A 14,018-nucleotide genomic window follows, 5' to 3' on the forward strand; every position below is an offset into this window, starting at 1 on the left:
ACTATAGCTTTGTAATATGTTTTGAAATCAGATAGTGTGATGTGTCCAGCTTTGTTTTTCTTACTCCATAGGTAGCTTTGGCTATTCAGAATCTTTTGTGATTTCATATGAGTTGTAGGGTCTTTTTCCCGCTATTTAAGGATTGCATTGAATCTGTAATTTGCTTTGGGTAATATGGATATTTTAGCTGTATTAATTCTTCCATCCATAAACACAGGATATCTTTCTATTTATTTGTGTCAGTGGTTTCTTTCACCAGTGTTGTATAGTTTTCAGTGTATAGATCTTTCAGCTTCTCAGTTATGGCTTTTTTTCCTAAGTTTTTTTTTTTTTTTTTGGTGTGACACTATTGTAAATGGGATTGTTTTTTTCTTTTCTTACAGCTGTTAGCATATAAAAATAAACTGATTTTTGAATAATGATTTTGTATCCTGCAGCTTTTCTTAATTAATTAGTTCTAACAGTTTTATGGTAAAGTCCTTACGGTTTTCTATATACAATATCATGTCATCTACAAACAGAGACAATTTCTTTTCCTATTTAAATGCCTTTCCTTCTTTCTTTTTTTTCCTTCTTTCTTTTCTTTCTTTCCTTGCCTCCCTCACCTCCCCCCTCTTTCCTTCCTTTTTCCTTCCTCTTTTCCTTTCCCCTTCTTTTTCTTTCCTTTCCTATTTTGCATAATTTCTCTAGGTAGGACTTCCAGTATTATCAATGTATTGAATAGTAGTTGAGAGAATGGGTATCCTTGTCTTGTTCCTGGTCTTAGAGGAAAAGCTTTCAGGATTTCATCACTGAGTATGATGTTAGCTATGGGTTCATTGTGTATGGCCTTTATTATGTTGAGGTATATTCCTTTTATATCTAATTTGTTAAGTGTTTTTTAATCATGAAAGCATGTTGAATTTTTTTAAGCAAATACTTCCAGATCTTGAAGCATGTTGAATTTTGTCACATGTTCTTTCCATATCTATTGAGATGATCATATTGTTTTTATCCTTCAGTCTGTTAATGTGGTATATCATTGATTGATTTGCATATATTGAATCATCCTTGCATCTCAGAGATAAATCCTGCTTGATCATGATATATCATCCTTTTAATGGGCTGTGGAATTTGGCTTGCTAGTATTTTGTTGAGGATTTTTGCATCCATGTTTATCAGGGATACTGGCCTGTGATTTTCTTACCTCGTGTGTTCTTGTTTGGTTTTGGTATCTTGGTAATACTGGCCTCATAAAATGAGTTTGGAAGTGTTCTCTACATTTCTTTGGAAGTATTAGAGAAGGATTGGTATTAATTCTTCCTTCAATATTTAGTAGAATTTACCAGTGAAGTCAGCAGACCCTGGACTTTATGTCATTGAATTTGTTCGTTCGTTTGTTTTGAGATGGAGTCTCACTCTGTTACCCAGGCTGGAGTGCAGTGGCACAATCTCGGCTCATTACAGCCTTTGCCTCCTGGATTAAGTGATTCCCTGCCTCAGCCTCCTGAGCAGTTGGGACTACAGGCACTCACCACCACGCCCAGCTACTTTTTGTATTTTCAGTAGAGATGGGATATCTCCATGTTGGCCAGGTTAGTTTGGAACTGCTGACCTTGGGTAATCTGCCTGCCTTGGCCTCCCAAAGTGCTGGGATTACAGGTATGAGCCACCGCGCCCAACCAAGAGTTTTTGATCACTGATCCCGTATTCTTACTTGTGATGATTTGTTTGTTCAGATTTTCCAATTTTTTTCATGATTCAGTCTTGGTATGTTTCTAGGAAATTACCCATTTCTTCTAGGTTATTCAATTTGTTGGTGTATAATTGTTCATAGTAGTCTCTAATGATTCTTTACATTTCTGTGGTATTAAATCTGATTTCTCCTCTTTATAATTTTATTTATTTGAGTCTTCCTTTTTTTTAGTTTAGCTAAAAGTTTGTGAATTTTGTTTTCATTTCAACAGAAAACTTCATAGATCCTTTCTATTGTTTTTTAGTGTCTATTTCATTTATTTCTGCTCTGATCTTTATTATTTTCTTCCTTCTGCTAACTTTGGGTTAGTTCTTCATTTTCTACTTCCTTGAGGTGTAAAGCTTGGTTGTTTATTTGAGATCTTTTTTTTCTTGATGTTGGTATTTATTACCATAAGATTCCCTCTTGAATTTGCTTTTGTTGCATCCCATAAGTTTTGTTATATTGTGTTTCCATTTTTGTTTGTCTCAACATATTTTTGTATTTCTCTTTTGATTTCTTCTTTGACCCATTGGTTTTTCAAGAGTGTGTCCTTTAATTTCTACATATTTGTGAATTTTCCAATTTTTCTTCTGATTTCTAATTATATAATTGCCAGAATATCATACTTGGTATTATTTCAGTCTTCTTAAATTTGTTAAGACTTGTTTGTGGCCTAACATATTACCTAAACAGGAGAATGTTCTGTTTGTGCTTGAAAAGAGTGTATATTCTGCTGCTGTCAGATGGAATGTTCTATATATGTCTGTTAGGTCCATTTGGTCTGAAGTGTTATTCAGATCCATTGTTTTCTTAGTTGATTTTCTGATGGTCTATCCATTGTTGAAAATGGAGTGTTGAAGTCCCCTACTATTATATTACTGTCTCTTTCTTCCTTTAGTTCTATTAATATTTGCTTCATTTACTTAGGTGCTTTGATGTGGGAATACCTATATTTACTGTATATATCATCTCTTGATGAATCAACCCCTTTATTATTATATAAAGACCTTTGTCTCTTGTGACAGTTTTTACTTTTTTTTTTTTTTTTGAGACAGAATCTTACTCTGTTACCCAGGCTGCTGGACTGCACCAGTACTATCACAGCTCACTGTAGTCTCAACTACCTGGGCTCAAGCAGTACTATTGCTTCAGCTTCCTGAGTAGCTGGGACTATAGGTGTGTGCCACCTCTTGTGACAGTTTTTGATTTAAAGTCTATTTTGTCTGATATAATTATAGCCAGCTCTTTCTGGTTGCCATTTCCATAGAATATCTCTTAATTTCTTCACTTAGAGCTTACATACATCTATTTTTTTTTTTTTTTTTTGAGGCAAGGTCTTGCTCTGTTGCCTAGGCTGGAGTGCAGTGGTACAATCACTGCTCACTACAGCCTTGATATGCCAGACTCAAGCGGTCCTCCCAACCTCAGCCTCCTGAGTAGCTAGAACTACAGGCATGCACCCCCATACCCAGCTAATTTTTATATTGTCTGTAGAGATGAGGTCTCCCTGTGTTGCCTAGGCTGGTCTCGAACTCCTGCGCTCAAGTGATCGGCTTGCCTTGACCTCTCAAAGTGCTGGGATTATAGGTGTGAGCCACTATGCCTGGCCACATGCCTCCTTAAAGCTAAAGTGCTTTTCTTGTAGGCAGCATATAGTTGGTTCTTGTTTTATTTTGTATTCATTTAGCCACTCTATGTTTTTTTGTTGGGTATTAATAGGTAAGGATTTACTGTTGCCATTTTGTTAATGTTTTCTGACTGTTTTATAGTTCTTTTATTACTTCCTCTTTTGCTCTCTTCCTTTGTGATTTGTTGGTTTTTTTATAGTGGCATGCTTTGATTTCTTTTTCTTTATCTTTTGTGTTATCTACTACAGGTTTTTCTTTGTGGTTACCATGGGGCTTACATAAAACATAAGTCCTTTTAAAGCTGGTAATAGTTTAACTTTAGCTACATATAAAATCTCTACACTTGACACTTTTTATTGATACCACAGTTAACATCTTTTCGTATTGTGTATCCCTTAAGAAATTCTTTTATATATAGCTTTTTTTTTTTTTTTGAGACAGAGTCTCGCTCTGTCACCCAGGCTGGAGTGCAGTGGCACAATCTTGGCTCACTGCAGCCTCCTCCTCCCAAGTTCAAATGATTCTCCTGCCTCACTCTCCCAAGTAGCTGGGATTATAGGCACCTGCCACCACACCTGGCTAATTTTTTGTATTATTATTATTTTTTTTTAGTAGAGATGGGGCTTCATGTTGTTGGCCAGGCTGGTCTCAATCTCCTGACCTCAAGTGATCCACCCACCTTGGTCTCCCAAAGTGCTGGGATTACTAGTGTGAGCCACCATGCCTAGCCCAAATTGTTTTATATATAGTTATTTTTAATGCCTTTTTCTTTTAACTTTTATACTAGCATTAAAAGTGTTTTGCATATCACTATTACAGCATTAGAGCATTCTGAACATGACTGTTGTTACTTTTACACAGTGAATTTTATACTTTCTTTTCTTTGTCTTTTTCTTTTTTTTTGGAGTTGAAGTCTTGCTGTATCTTGTAGGCTGGAGTGCAGTACCACGCTCTTGGCTTGCTGCAGCTCTGCCTCCTGAGTTCAAGTGATTCTCCTGCCCCAGCCTCCTGAGTAGCTGGGATTATAGGTGACCACCACCATGCCTGGTTAAGTTTTGTAATTTTAGTAGAGATGGGATTTCACCATGTTGGCCTGGCTAGTCTCAAACTCATGGCCTCAGGTGATCCACCTGCGTCAGCCCCACAAAGTGCTGGGATTACAGGCTTGAGCCACCATGCCTGGCCTATGTGTTTTCATGTTGTTAGTTAGCATCCTTTCATTTCAATTTGAAGAACTCCTATTAACATTTCTTGTAAAGCAGTCCAATGGTGATGAACTCCCTCTGCTTTTGTTTTCTGGGAAAAGTCTTTTTTTTTTTTTTTTTTTTTTTTTTACCTTGAGAGATAGGGTCTCACTAGTTACTTAGGCCAGTCTTGAATTCTGAGCTTAAGCGATCCTCCCAGTTCAGTCTATTGAGTAGCTGGAACTACTGATGTGCATCATCATGCACAACGTAGGAAAGCTTTTATTTATTTTTTTCATTTGTGAAGTACAGCTTGCTTGCTGGGTATGTTGTTCTTGATAGGCTTTTTTGTTTTGTGTTTTGTCTTACTCTGTTGCCCAGGCTAGAGTGCAGTGGCATGATCCCAGCTCATTGCACTCTCAACTTCCTGGACTCAAGCAGTCCTTCTGCCTCAGTCTCCCAAGTAGCTGAGGTGTATGCCACCACACCCAGCTAATTTTTGTGTTTATTTGTAAAGATGGGGTTTTACCATGTTGCCGAGGCTGGTCTTAGACTCTTGGGCTCAAGCATTTTACCTGCCTTGGTCTTCCAAAGTGTTGGGATTACATGCTTGTGCCACCATGCCCAACCCAGTAGTTTTTTTTCTCTCAGCACTTTGAATATGTTATCTCACTCTCTTCTAGCATTCCAGGTTTCTGCTAAGAAAAACCACTGACAGTCTTATGAGAGTTCCATTGTATATAACAAGTTGCTTTTCTCTTGCTGCTTTAAAAAGTCTCTTTTTGTCTTTGACTTTTGAGACTTTGATTAGAATGTGTCTTAGTGAAGTTTTTTTTTTTTTTTTGAGATGAATTCTTGCTGCTCTGTCACTCAGGCTGGAGAACAGTGGCACCATCTTCACTCACTGCAACCTCTGCCTCCTGGGTTCAAGTGATTCTCCTACTCAGCCTCCTGAGTAGCTGGGATTACAGGCACCCACCACCATACCCAGCTAATTTTTGTATTTTTAGTAGAGACTGGATTTCACCATGTTGGCCAGGCTGGTCTCAAACTCCTGACCTTAAATGACCCGCCCGTCTTGGGCTCTCAAAATGCTGGGATTACAGGTGTGAGCCACCATGCCTGGCCTGACATTATTACTTTAAATAAGCTTTCTGCCCCTTTTTCTTTACTGTTTTTACTATACCTATAACGTGCATTTCATTTTCCTTGATGGTGTCCCACAAATCCTGTAGACTTTCTTACTCTTTTTTTTAGACAGAGTTTTTGCTCTTCTTGCCCAGGCTGGATTGCAATGACGTGATCTTGGCTCATAGCAGCCTCTGCCTCCTGGGTTCAAGCGATTCTCCTGCCTCAGCCTCCTAACTACCTGGGATTATAGGCATATGCCTCCACACTAGGCTAATTTTTTTTTCTTCTTTATTTTATTTATTTATTTTTATTGCATTTTAGGTTTTGGGGTACATGTGAAGAAGATGCAAGATAGTTGCATAGGTACACACGTGGCAGTGTGATTTGCTACCTTCCTCCCCTTCACCTATATCTGGCATTTCTCGCCATGCTATCTCCTCAATTCTCCACCCCCGCTGTCCCTCCCCTATTTCCCCCGACAGACCCCATTGTGTAGTGCTCCCCTCCCTGTGTCCATGTGTTCTCATTGTTCAACATCTGCCTGTGAGTGAGAACATGTGGTATTTCATTTTCTCTTCTTGTGTCAGTTTGAGAATGATGGTCTCCAGGTTCATCCATGTCCCTACAAAGGACATGAACTCATTGTTTTTGATGGCTGCATAATATTCCATGGTGTATATGTGCCACATTTTCCCTGTCCAGTCTATCATCGATGGGCATTTGGGTTGGTTCCAGGTCTTTGCTATTGTAAACAGTGCTGCAGTGAACATTCGTGTGCATGTGTCCTTATAGTAGAACGATTTATAATCCTTTGGATATATACCCAGTAATGGGATTGCTGGGTCAAACGGAATTTCTATTTCTAGGTCCTTGAGGAATCGCCACACTGTCTTCCACAATGGTTGAACTAATTTACACTCCCACCAATAGTGTAAAATTGTTCCTATTTCTCCATATCCTCTCCAGCATCTGTTGTCTCCAGATTTTTTAATGATTGTCATTCCAACTGGCGTGAGATGGTATCTCAATGTAGTTTTGATGTGCATTTCTCTAATGACCAGTGATGATGAGCATTTTTTCATGTTTGTTGGCCTCATTGATGTCGTCTTTTGTAAAGTGTCTGTTCATATCCTTTGCTCACTTTTGAAGTGGCTTGTTTTTTTTTCTTGTAAATCTGTTTTAGTTCTTTGTAAATTCTGGATATCAGCCCTTTGTCAAATGGGTAAACTGCACAAATGGTTTCCCATTCTGTTGGTTGCTGATTCACTCTAATGACTGTTTCTTTTGCTATGCAGAAGCTGTGGAGTTTGATTAGGTCCCATTTGTCTATTTTGGCTTTTGTTGCCAATGCTTTTGGTGTTTTGGTCATGAAGTCCTTGCCTATGCCTATGTCCTGAATGGTTTTGCCTAGATTTTCTTCTAGGGTTTTTATGGTGTTAGGTTTTATGTTGAAGTCTTTAATCCATCTGGAGTTAATTTTAGTGTAAGATGTCAGGAAGGGGTCCAGTTTCTGCTTTCTGCACATAGCTAGCCAGTTTTCCCAACACCATTTATTAAATAGGGAATCCTTTCCCCAACTTGGCTAATTTTTGATATTTTTAGTAGAGAAAGGGTTTCTCCATGTTGGTCAGGCTGGTCTCAAACTCCCAACCTCAAGTGATCCGCCTGCCTCAGCCTCCAAAAGTGCTGGGATTACAGGCGTGAGCCACCACACCGAGCCTAATTTTTGTATTTTTAGTAGAGATGGGGTTTCATCATGTCGGCCAGATTGGTCTCGAACTCTCGACCTCATGATCCACCTGCCTTGGCCTCCCAAAGTGCTGGGATTACAGGTATGAGCCATCATGCCTGGTCTCTTTACTGTTTTTCATTCCTTTTTCTTTTTGTTCCTCTAACTGGATAATTTCAAATGACCTGTCTTTGAGTTCACTGCTCCTTTCTTCTGTTAGATGAAGTCTTCTGTTGAATCGCCCTATGGAATTTTTCAGTTTAGTGATTGTGTTCTTTAGCTCTATATTGCATTTCATTGTCTATGTTCTCTTGCTGCTCACTGAACTTCTTTGATACAATTATTTTGAATTCTTTTTTAGGAAGTTCATAGATCTGCATTATTTTGGATTAGTTTCTGGTGCTTAATTTTCTTCCTTTGCTAGTGTCATTTGTCCCTGATTATTTGTGATCCTTGTGGCTTTGAATTTGTGTCTGTAGAGGTCATATTGGTGCCTAGAACTGTGGAGGCAGGCCTGGAGCATGGGTCATTTGGGGCCAGTCTGAAACCTGGCTCTATAGGAGTTGACCTGGCAATAGGGTAGGCTTGAGCCTGAATCCATGAGACCTTACCTGACACCTGTATCTGTGGGGGTGGACTTGGTCCTGACTCTACAGGCACCAGCGTGGCATGGCGGTCTACTGGGGAAGACTCGTCAATTGGGACTGTGGGTGTGGGCCTGGAGTCCAGGTCTCTAGGGGTGGGTGGGCCCTGAGCCTAGGTCTGCAGCTGCTGGCTTGGTGCTGGGGTGGGCCTGTGTTCTGGTTCTGTTGGGGCTAGCTTCGGTCCATGGGAACCATTTTGGAACCTGGAGCCATACTTTTCTTTGATCTTTAACTCTGCTCTAGATTCATCCTTGATCCCTTGACTTCATTCCCTCTGGATATGTTGAGAGATAAGGGGGTCTGTTAAGGGAGATCACATGGTTAATTGATCCCCGTTTTTATTTTCTCATCCCTGTGACTCTCACAGGGAGGCAGAACTAGTGTTATAGTTGTCCTGTCACGTCACATTCTCTTCTCTTGACTTGTAGGAGAAACCTTATTTGTTACATGTTGTTCTTACATAACAAGGCAGTGGCTTTATACATTAGCTGGCATTTGGGAGGGTCAAATTCTCTCCTTGGACCTATTTGACAATTATCCTAAATTTGTAGATGGCATTTAATTCATTAACTTTCAGTGGACTTTTGAAGAAAAACTCTTTTGATTAGTATGATTTGGACAGTTCTCACAAATGTTAATAAGCACCATGCTTTAAACATAAAATTAACACAATTTTGTGATATTATTTGGGCTTTATTCACCTTTGCTAGTAAAATTTTCTCCTTTTCCTAGAAGAGCTAAACAAGTGACTTTAAAGATGCAAAAGTGAGTCACTGGTGAGGAACAGGAAGAAATTCTTTGTAGCAAAAGAGTAAGGATAGCTATAGTTTCTTCATTGCTAGTTTAGGGTGGGTTGATTGGTTTAATTTATAGCTGACAGTTTACAAAGGCCTTTTTGTGATGACTAGCTCCCTTGATGCTGTGTCTTGGCACTTGGCTACAACAGTTCATGAACCTACAAAGTTTCAGGAAAGGTGCAAAATGGAGTTTTAGTCTCTTTTCTGGATTGGCTCCCAAATTTCAATAGAGTCTTTTCTGTGGACAGGCTACAACTGTTTAGGGTCATGAAATTACATGGTTGTAAGACTAAGAATTGGGGTCCCAGAATGAGACTTTAGTTTGTAATCTTCACTAATCATTTTGACAGTTGACTGTACCAGCTTATTGACAGTAGTCTGTACTAACCAGAGATGTGTGATTGAAATTTTAGGCAGTAAATGTGGTCTTTCTTACTTTTTTTTGGTAATCATGTCAGATAGGAATCAGATCAGTACGATAGTTTATCACGTGAAAAGAAAAGGGAAAGGGCTTAATGAGAAATGTTGCGTTAAACAAAATCATTGATAAAATTTTGAGTACCTACTTTTGTGGAAGGCACTATATATATTAGGTATTGGCTATACAGAGATGAAAAAAGTAGACATCTTTATCTTCGTGGAACAGTGTTATGTGACTTTATTTACTGTTACGATTTCTTTGAGTCTTTTAGTATGTCTTTGTGTTCTGTGATTTGGCAAGAGAGGTATACAGGATGAGAGATTCTTAAACTTACCTGACTACAGAATTCACTTCGGGTAAAGCCATATCTTATGATAAGAGTGTTCTTCAGAACCTAGTTTGAGAAATATTTAATGACTGTAAGTACAAGACCAGTGATCTAGGGGTATAATTTTTTTCATTCTGTTTAATCATTGGTAGTCTCTATATTGAAAGGTGGGTGGTAGCTGCACATGATAGTTCATGCCTGTAATCTCAGCACTTTGGGAGGCTGAAGTGGGAGGATCGCTTGAGCCCAAGTTCAAGGACACTGTGGGCAACATAGGGAGACTCCTGTCTCTACAAAAAAAATACAAAAATTTTCTCAGTGTGGTGACAAGTGCCTGTATTCCTAGCGACCCATGAGGGTGAGGCGGGAGGATTGCTTGAGCACAGAAGGTCGAGGCTATAGTGAGTTGTGATCATGCTGCTGCATTCCTGCCTAGGTGACTTTTCCTAGGTCTCCTGCAAGTCTCCATCTCAAGAAAGGTGGATGGCTTTAGGCAAAAAATTTGGGGGTGGTGGAGGAGAGAGAGAGAGAGAGGGGAGAGAAGAGAATATGTGTGTTCGTGATGGTGAATTTATGGTGTATGCTATTAGAAAATGTTGTTATATTAAGTCATAGAAAACTGATGGCTACTTCGGGGAGGCTGGGTATGGTGGCTCATGCCTGTAATCCCAGCACTTTGGAAGGCCAAGACAGGTGGATCACAAGGTCAGGAGATTGAGACCATCCTGACCAACATGGTGAAAACCTGTCTCTACTAAAATATATTTTAAAAATCAGCCAGGTGTGGTGGCATGTGCCTGTAGTCCCAGCTACTCTGGAGGCTCAGGCAGGGGAATCACTTGAACGTGGGAGGAGGAGGTTGCAGTGAGCCAAGATCGCACCACTGTACTCCAGCCTGGTGACAGAGCCAGACTCCATCTCAGAAACAAACAAACAAAAAAAAAACAAAAAAATTAGTTGGGCGTGGTGGTGTGTGCCTGTAATCCCAGCTACTCGGGAGGCTGAGGCAGGGAATTGGTTGAACCAGGGAGGTGGAGGTTGCTGTGAGCCAAGATCGTGCCTCTGCACTCCAGCTTGGGTGACAAGGCGAGACTTCATCTAAAAAAAAATAAAAAAAGAAATATATGCAGGTAAAAATCTATTCAGATTATTTAATTAGGCACAAGAAAAGTGGGAAGCCTACTTGGAGCAAGACCCCTTGAGTTGTGAGGCCTGACTCAGTCCCAGCTGTGCCAAATCATGTCAAGCCTCCATGAGCATTTTAGTTTGTATAAATGGAGCTAATAACCTCCTTCCTAATCAGGGACAGTGTTTTGCCAGAGTTCCAGGTCCCCACGGAGAGGCAAAGGTAGTTACTATCTAAGGGAGCATATCAAATAAAGCATCCAGGAGGATGTTCAACACACACACACACACACACACACACACACACACACACACACAGCTGAGGAAGCTATATGTAAAATTTTTTCCCTTATGCTTTGGGCTAGGGTAGGCTTAAGTGTGGAACACCAATTGCTGACATTGATAGGAAGGTGGGAATGTTTTGGTTGGTACATCTGCCTGTGGAGGTATTCGCAGTCAAATTAGGGTAATCTATGTGAGCCAGTAATTTTTGCTTACCTAGTGTAACAAGGGCCTTTTTGTTTTTCATTTATTTATTTTTTGATACAGATTCTTGCTCTTGTTGCCCAGGTTGGAGTGCGGTGGCATGATCTGATCTCACTGCACTCCACCTCCTAGGTTCAGGTCATCTCCTGCCTCAGCCTCCTGAGGAGCTGGGATTACAGGTGTGTGCCACCATGCCCAGCTAATTTTAGTATTTTTAGTAGAAATGGGGTTTTGCCATGTTGGCCAGGCTGGTCTTGAATTCCTGACCTCAGGTGATCCACCTACCTGGGCCTCCCAAAGCGTTAGGATAACAGGCATGAACCACTGCAGCCCACCCCTCATATTTTTTTTATAGTCATCCCTTTCCTTCACTGCAACCCCTGGCAACCACTGTGTCCATATAATTTTTCCTTTTCCAGATTATTATATAAATGGAAGCACACTCCTGATTCATTCTTTGTTTGGAGAAAATTTAGTAAAATTCCAAAATTTGAACTTTTCCTCAAAGCAAACATATCACCTTCTTACGTTTTCAGGAGGGAAGAATGATCATTTTATGTAGGACCAATGCTGCCTAATTTTTTTCTGCTTACCTTAGGTTTGGATTGTGTACATTCTTGCACAGCCCATTTCCTCTTCCTCATGTACCTAGCATTAATGATCTGGAGTACATTACAGGTGGCCATTCTCTGATGGTATTTTAAATTTATAGGTCATTCAATATTGGGTCTGACCAACAGTTCTAGCAACTCAGAATTAAGTATTTTCTGAAACTTGCCATTAGTCAGGAAGATCCCCCCTTCTTAAAAAGTGAAGTTAATGGCTGGGCATGGTGGCTCATGCCTGTAATCCCAACACTTTGGGAAGCCGAAGCAAGTGGATCACCTGAGGTCAGGAGTTCCAGACAAGCCTGGCCAACGTGGCGAAACCCTGTCTCTACTAAAAATACAAAAACTAGCCAGGTGTGGTGGCAGGCACCTGTAATGCCAGCTACTTAGGAGATTGAGGCAGGAGAATCACTTGAACCCAGGAGGTGGAGGTTGCAATGAGCCAAGATTGTGCCATTGCACTCCAGCCTGGGAGACAGAGCAAGACTCCGTCTCAAAAAAAAAAAAAGTGAAGTTCATACAAATAGCTTTCAATAAAATATTAACTAGAATAGGCATATAAGTTTTTTATCTGATAACCATTGTGAGAACTGTCATCTTTTATGCTTTTCCAAAAGTAGGGTGAGAAGTAGGAAGAAAACTAATGTAACCTCATAAAATTCTGCCCAGTAGAACACTGTCATAGAAATGTACACGGCTAAGCGTGGTGGCTCATGCTTGTAATCCCAGCACTTTCAGAGGCCAAGGCCAGAGGGGCTGCTTATGAACCTAGGAGTTCAAGACCAGCCTGGGGAACATGGTGAGATCTCTATTAAATAAATAAATAAAAATAAATAAATAACTTTTTTTTTTTTGGAGACAGTCTCATTCTGTTGCTCAGACTGGAGGCACAGTCTCAACTCACTGCAATCTCCCCCTCCTGGGTTCAAGTGATTCTTGTGCCTCAGCCTCTCGAGTATCTGGGATTACATCGTGCACCACCACGCCCTGGCTAATTTTTGTATTTTTGGTAGAGATGGGGTTTTGCCATGCTGGCCAGGATGGTCTTGAACTCCTGACCTAAAGTGATCTACCCATTTGAGCCTCCCAAAATGCTGGAATTATAGGTGTGAGCCACTCTTCCCAGCCTACAAAAATTTTTTTAAAAAAGAAAAAATAATTTAAAAATACTAAAATACACATATCTTTCTGTGTGGGATGTTTCAGATACGTAAATATTAGAAGGAAGACATTTAATAAAGTCATGATATATGTGTCTAAGTACTATTATCCGATGGTACTTTTGATAATCCTGTAGCTATCCTGTAATTGTTTTCTTAATCCTGTGTAAAGATAATAAAAATAGTATCATATACTAACTTATAAAAAAATCAAAGAGAAACCCGAGGAAGATTAACAGTGTAGTTATCTGTTTATTAATCTCTGAATGTTTTATGAGTTAGGGATTTACATATTAAAAGTTCTCTTATAGACCTAGTTTATTATTTTTGACATGCCAATGATGTTTTCATATGCAAGGAAATGTACCAAATTACAAATAGAAGGGATCTTTTTGTTTGTCCTTATTGACTTATTGAAATTTATGGAGCTTAAAAATCGGGGGACCTTTTTTTTTAAGGCTATGAAAATGATTCTGTAGAAGACTTGAAGGAGATGACTTCAATATCGTCACGGAAGAGAGGTAAAAGAAGATACTTCTGGGAGTATAGTGAACAACTTACACCATCACAGCAAGAGAGAATGCTGAGACCATCTGAGTGGAACCGGGATACCTTGCCAAGCAATATGTATCAGAAAAATGGCTTGCATCATGGTAAGAGGGAATTGCAGTCAGATATTTATTGTCCCTTTAGTTAAGTTGAGATACTAATCCATAATGCTTACCCTGTGTACCTAGGCATTCAACCCTTCCTAGCAAACTGGAGGCGGGGACTGTAGAGCTGCTACATTTGCCTTACTGCTCTGCATCACTCACAAATAGCTTTTACCAGTGTTAGGAGTCCTCATGTAAGTAGGGAGGAAGGACTGTGCAAACATGATTTCATTTCTAGTCCCTTCTTAATCTACTTACCCCATCCAGGAACCAACTGCTGGTTTCTGATCTGTCACAGTTGCTATATAACCAGAAGGGTTGAAGAGATAGTGAACAGGCTGTCTTACATTCTTGTCTAATCCCCAGATCTAAATGTAAATGGGGGGACTGAAATTCAAATGGTAGTG

General features: G+C 39.8%; 1 protein-coding gene across 17 annotated transcripts in view; it reads left to right on the top strand.

The window, feature by feature from the left end:
• Window positions 1-14,018, top strand: part of CREBRF (CREB3 regulatory factor) — an 84,325-nt gene that overhangs the window by 40,168 nt on the left and 30,139 nt on the right. For all 17 annotated transcript variants that reach the window (XM_078364576.1, XM_017969667.4, XM_078364583.1 and 14 more), the window contains one exon: window positions 13,417-13,611. In XM_078364576.1, coding sequence (XP_078220702.1) covers window positions 13,417-13,611 — 195 coding nt within the window. The remainder of the gene's footprint in view (window positions 1-13,416; window positions 13,612-14,018) is intronic.

This window comes from Callithrix jacchus, chromosome 2 (genome assembly GCF_049354715.1).
Source record: "Callithrix jacchus isolate 240 chromosome 2, calJac240_pri, whole genome shotgun sequence".
Classification (NCBI taxonomy): Eukaryota; Metazoa; Chordata; class Mammalia; order Primates; family Cebidae; genus Callithrix; species Callithrix jacchus.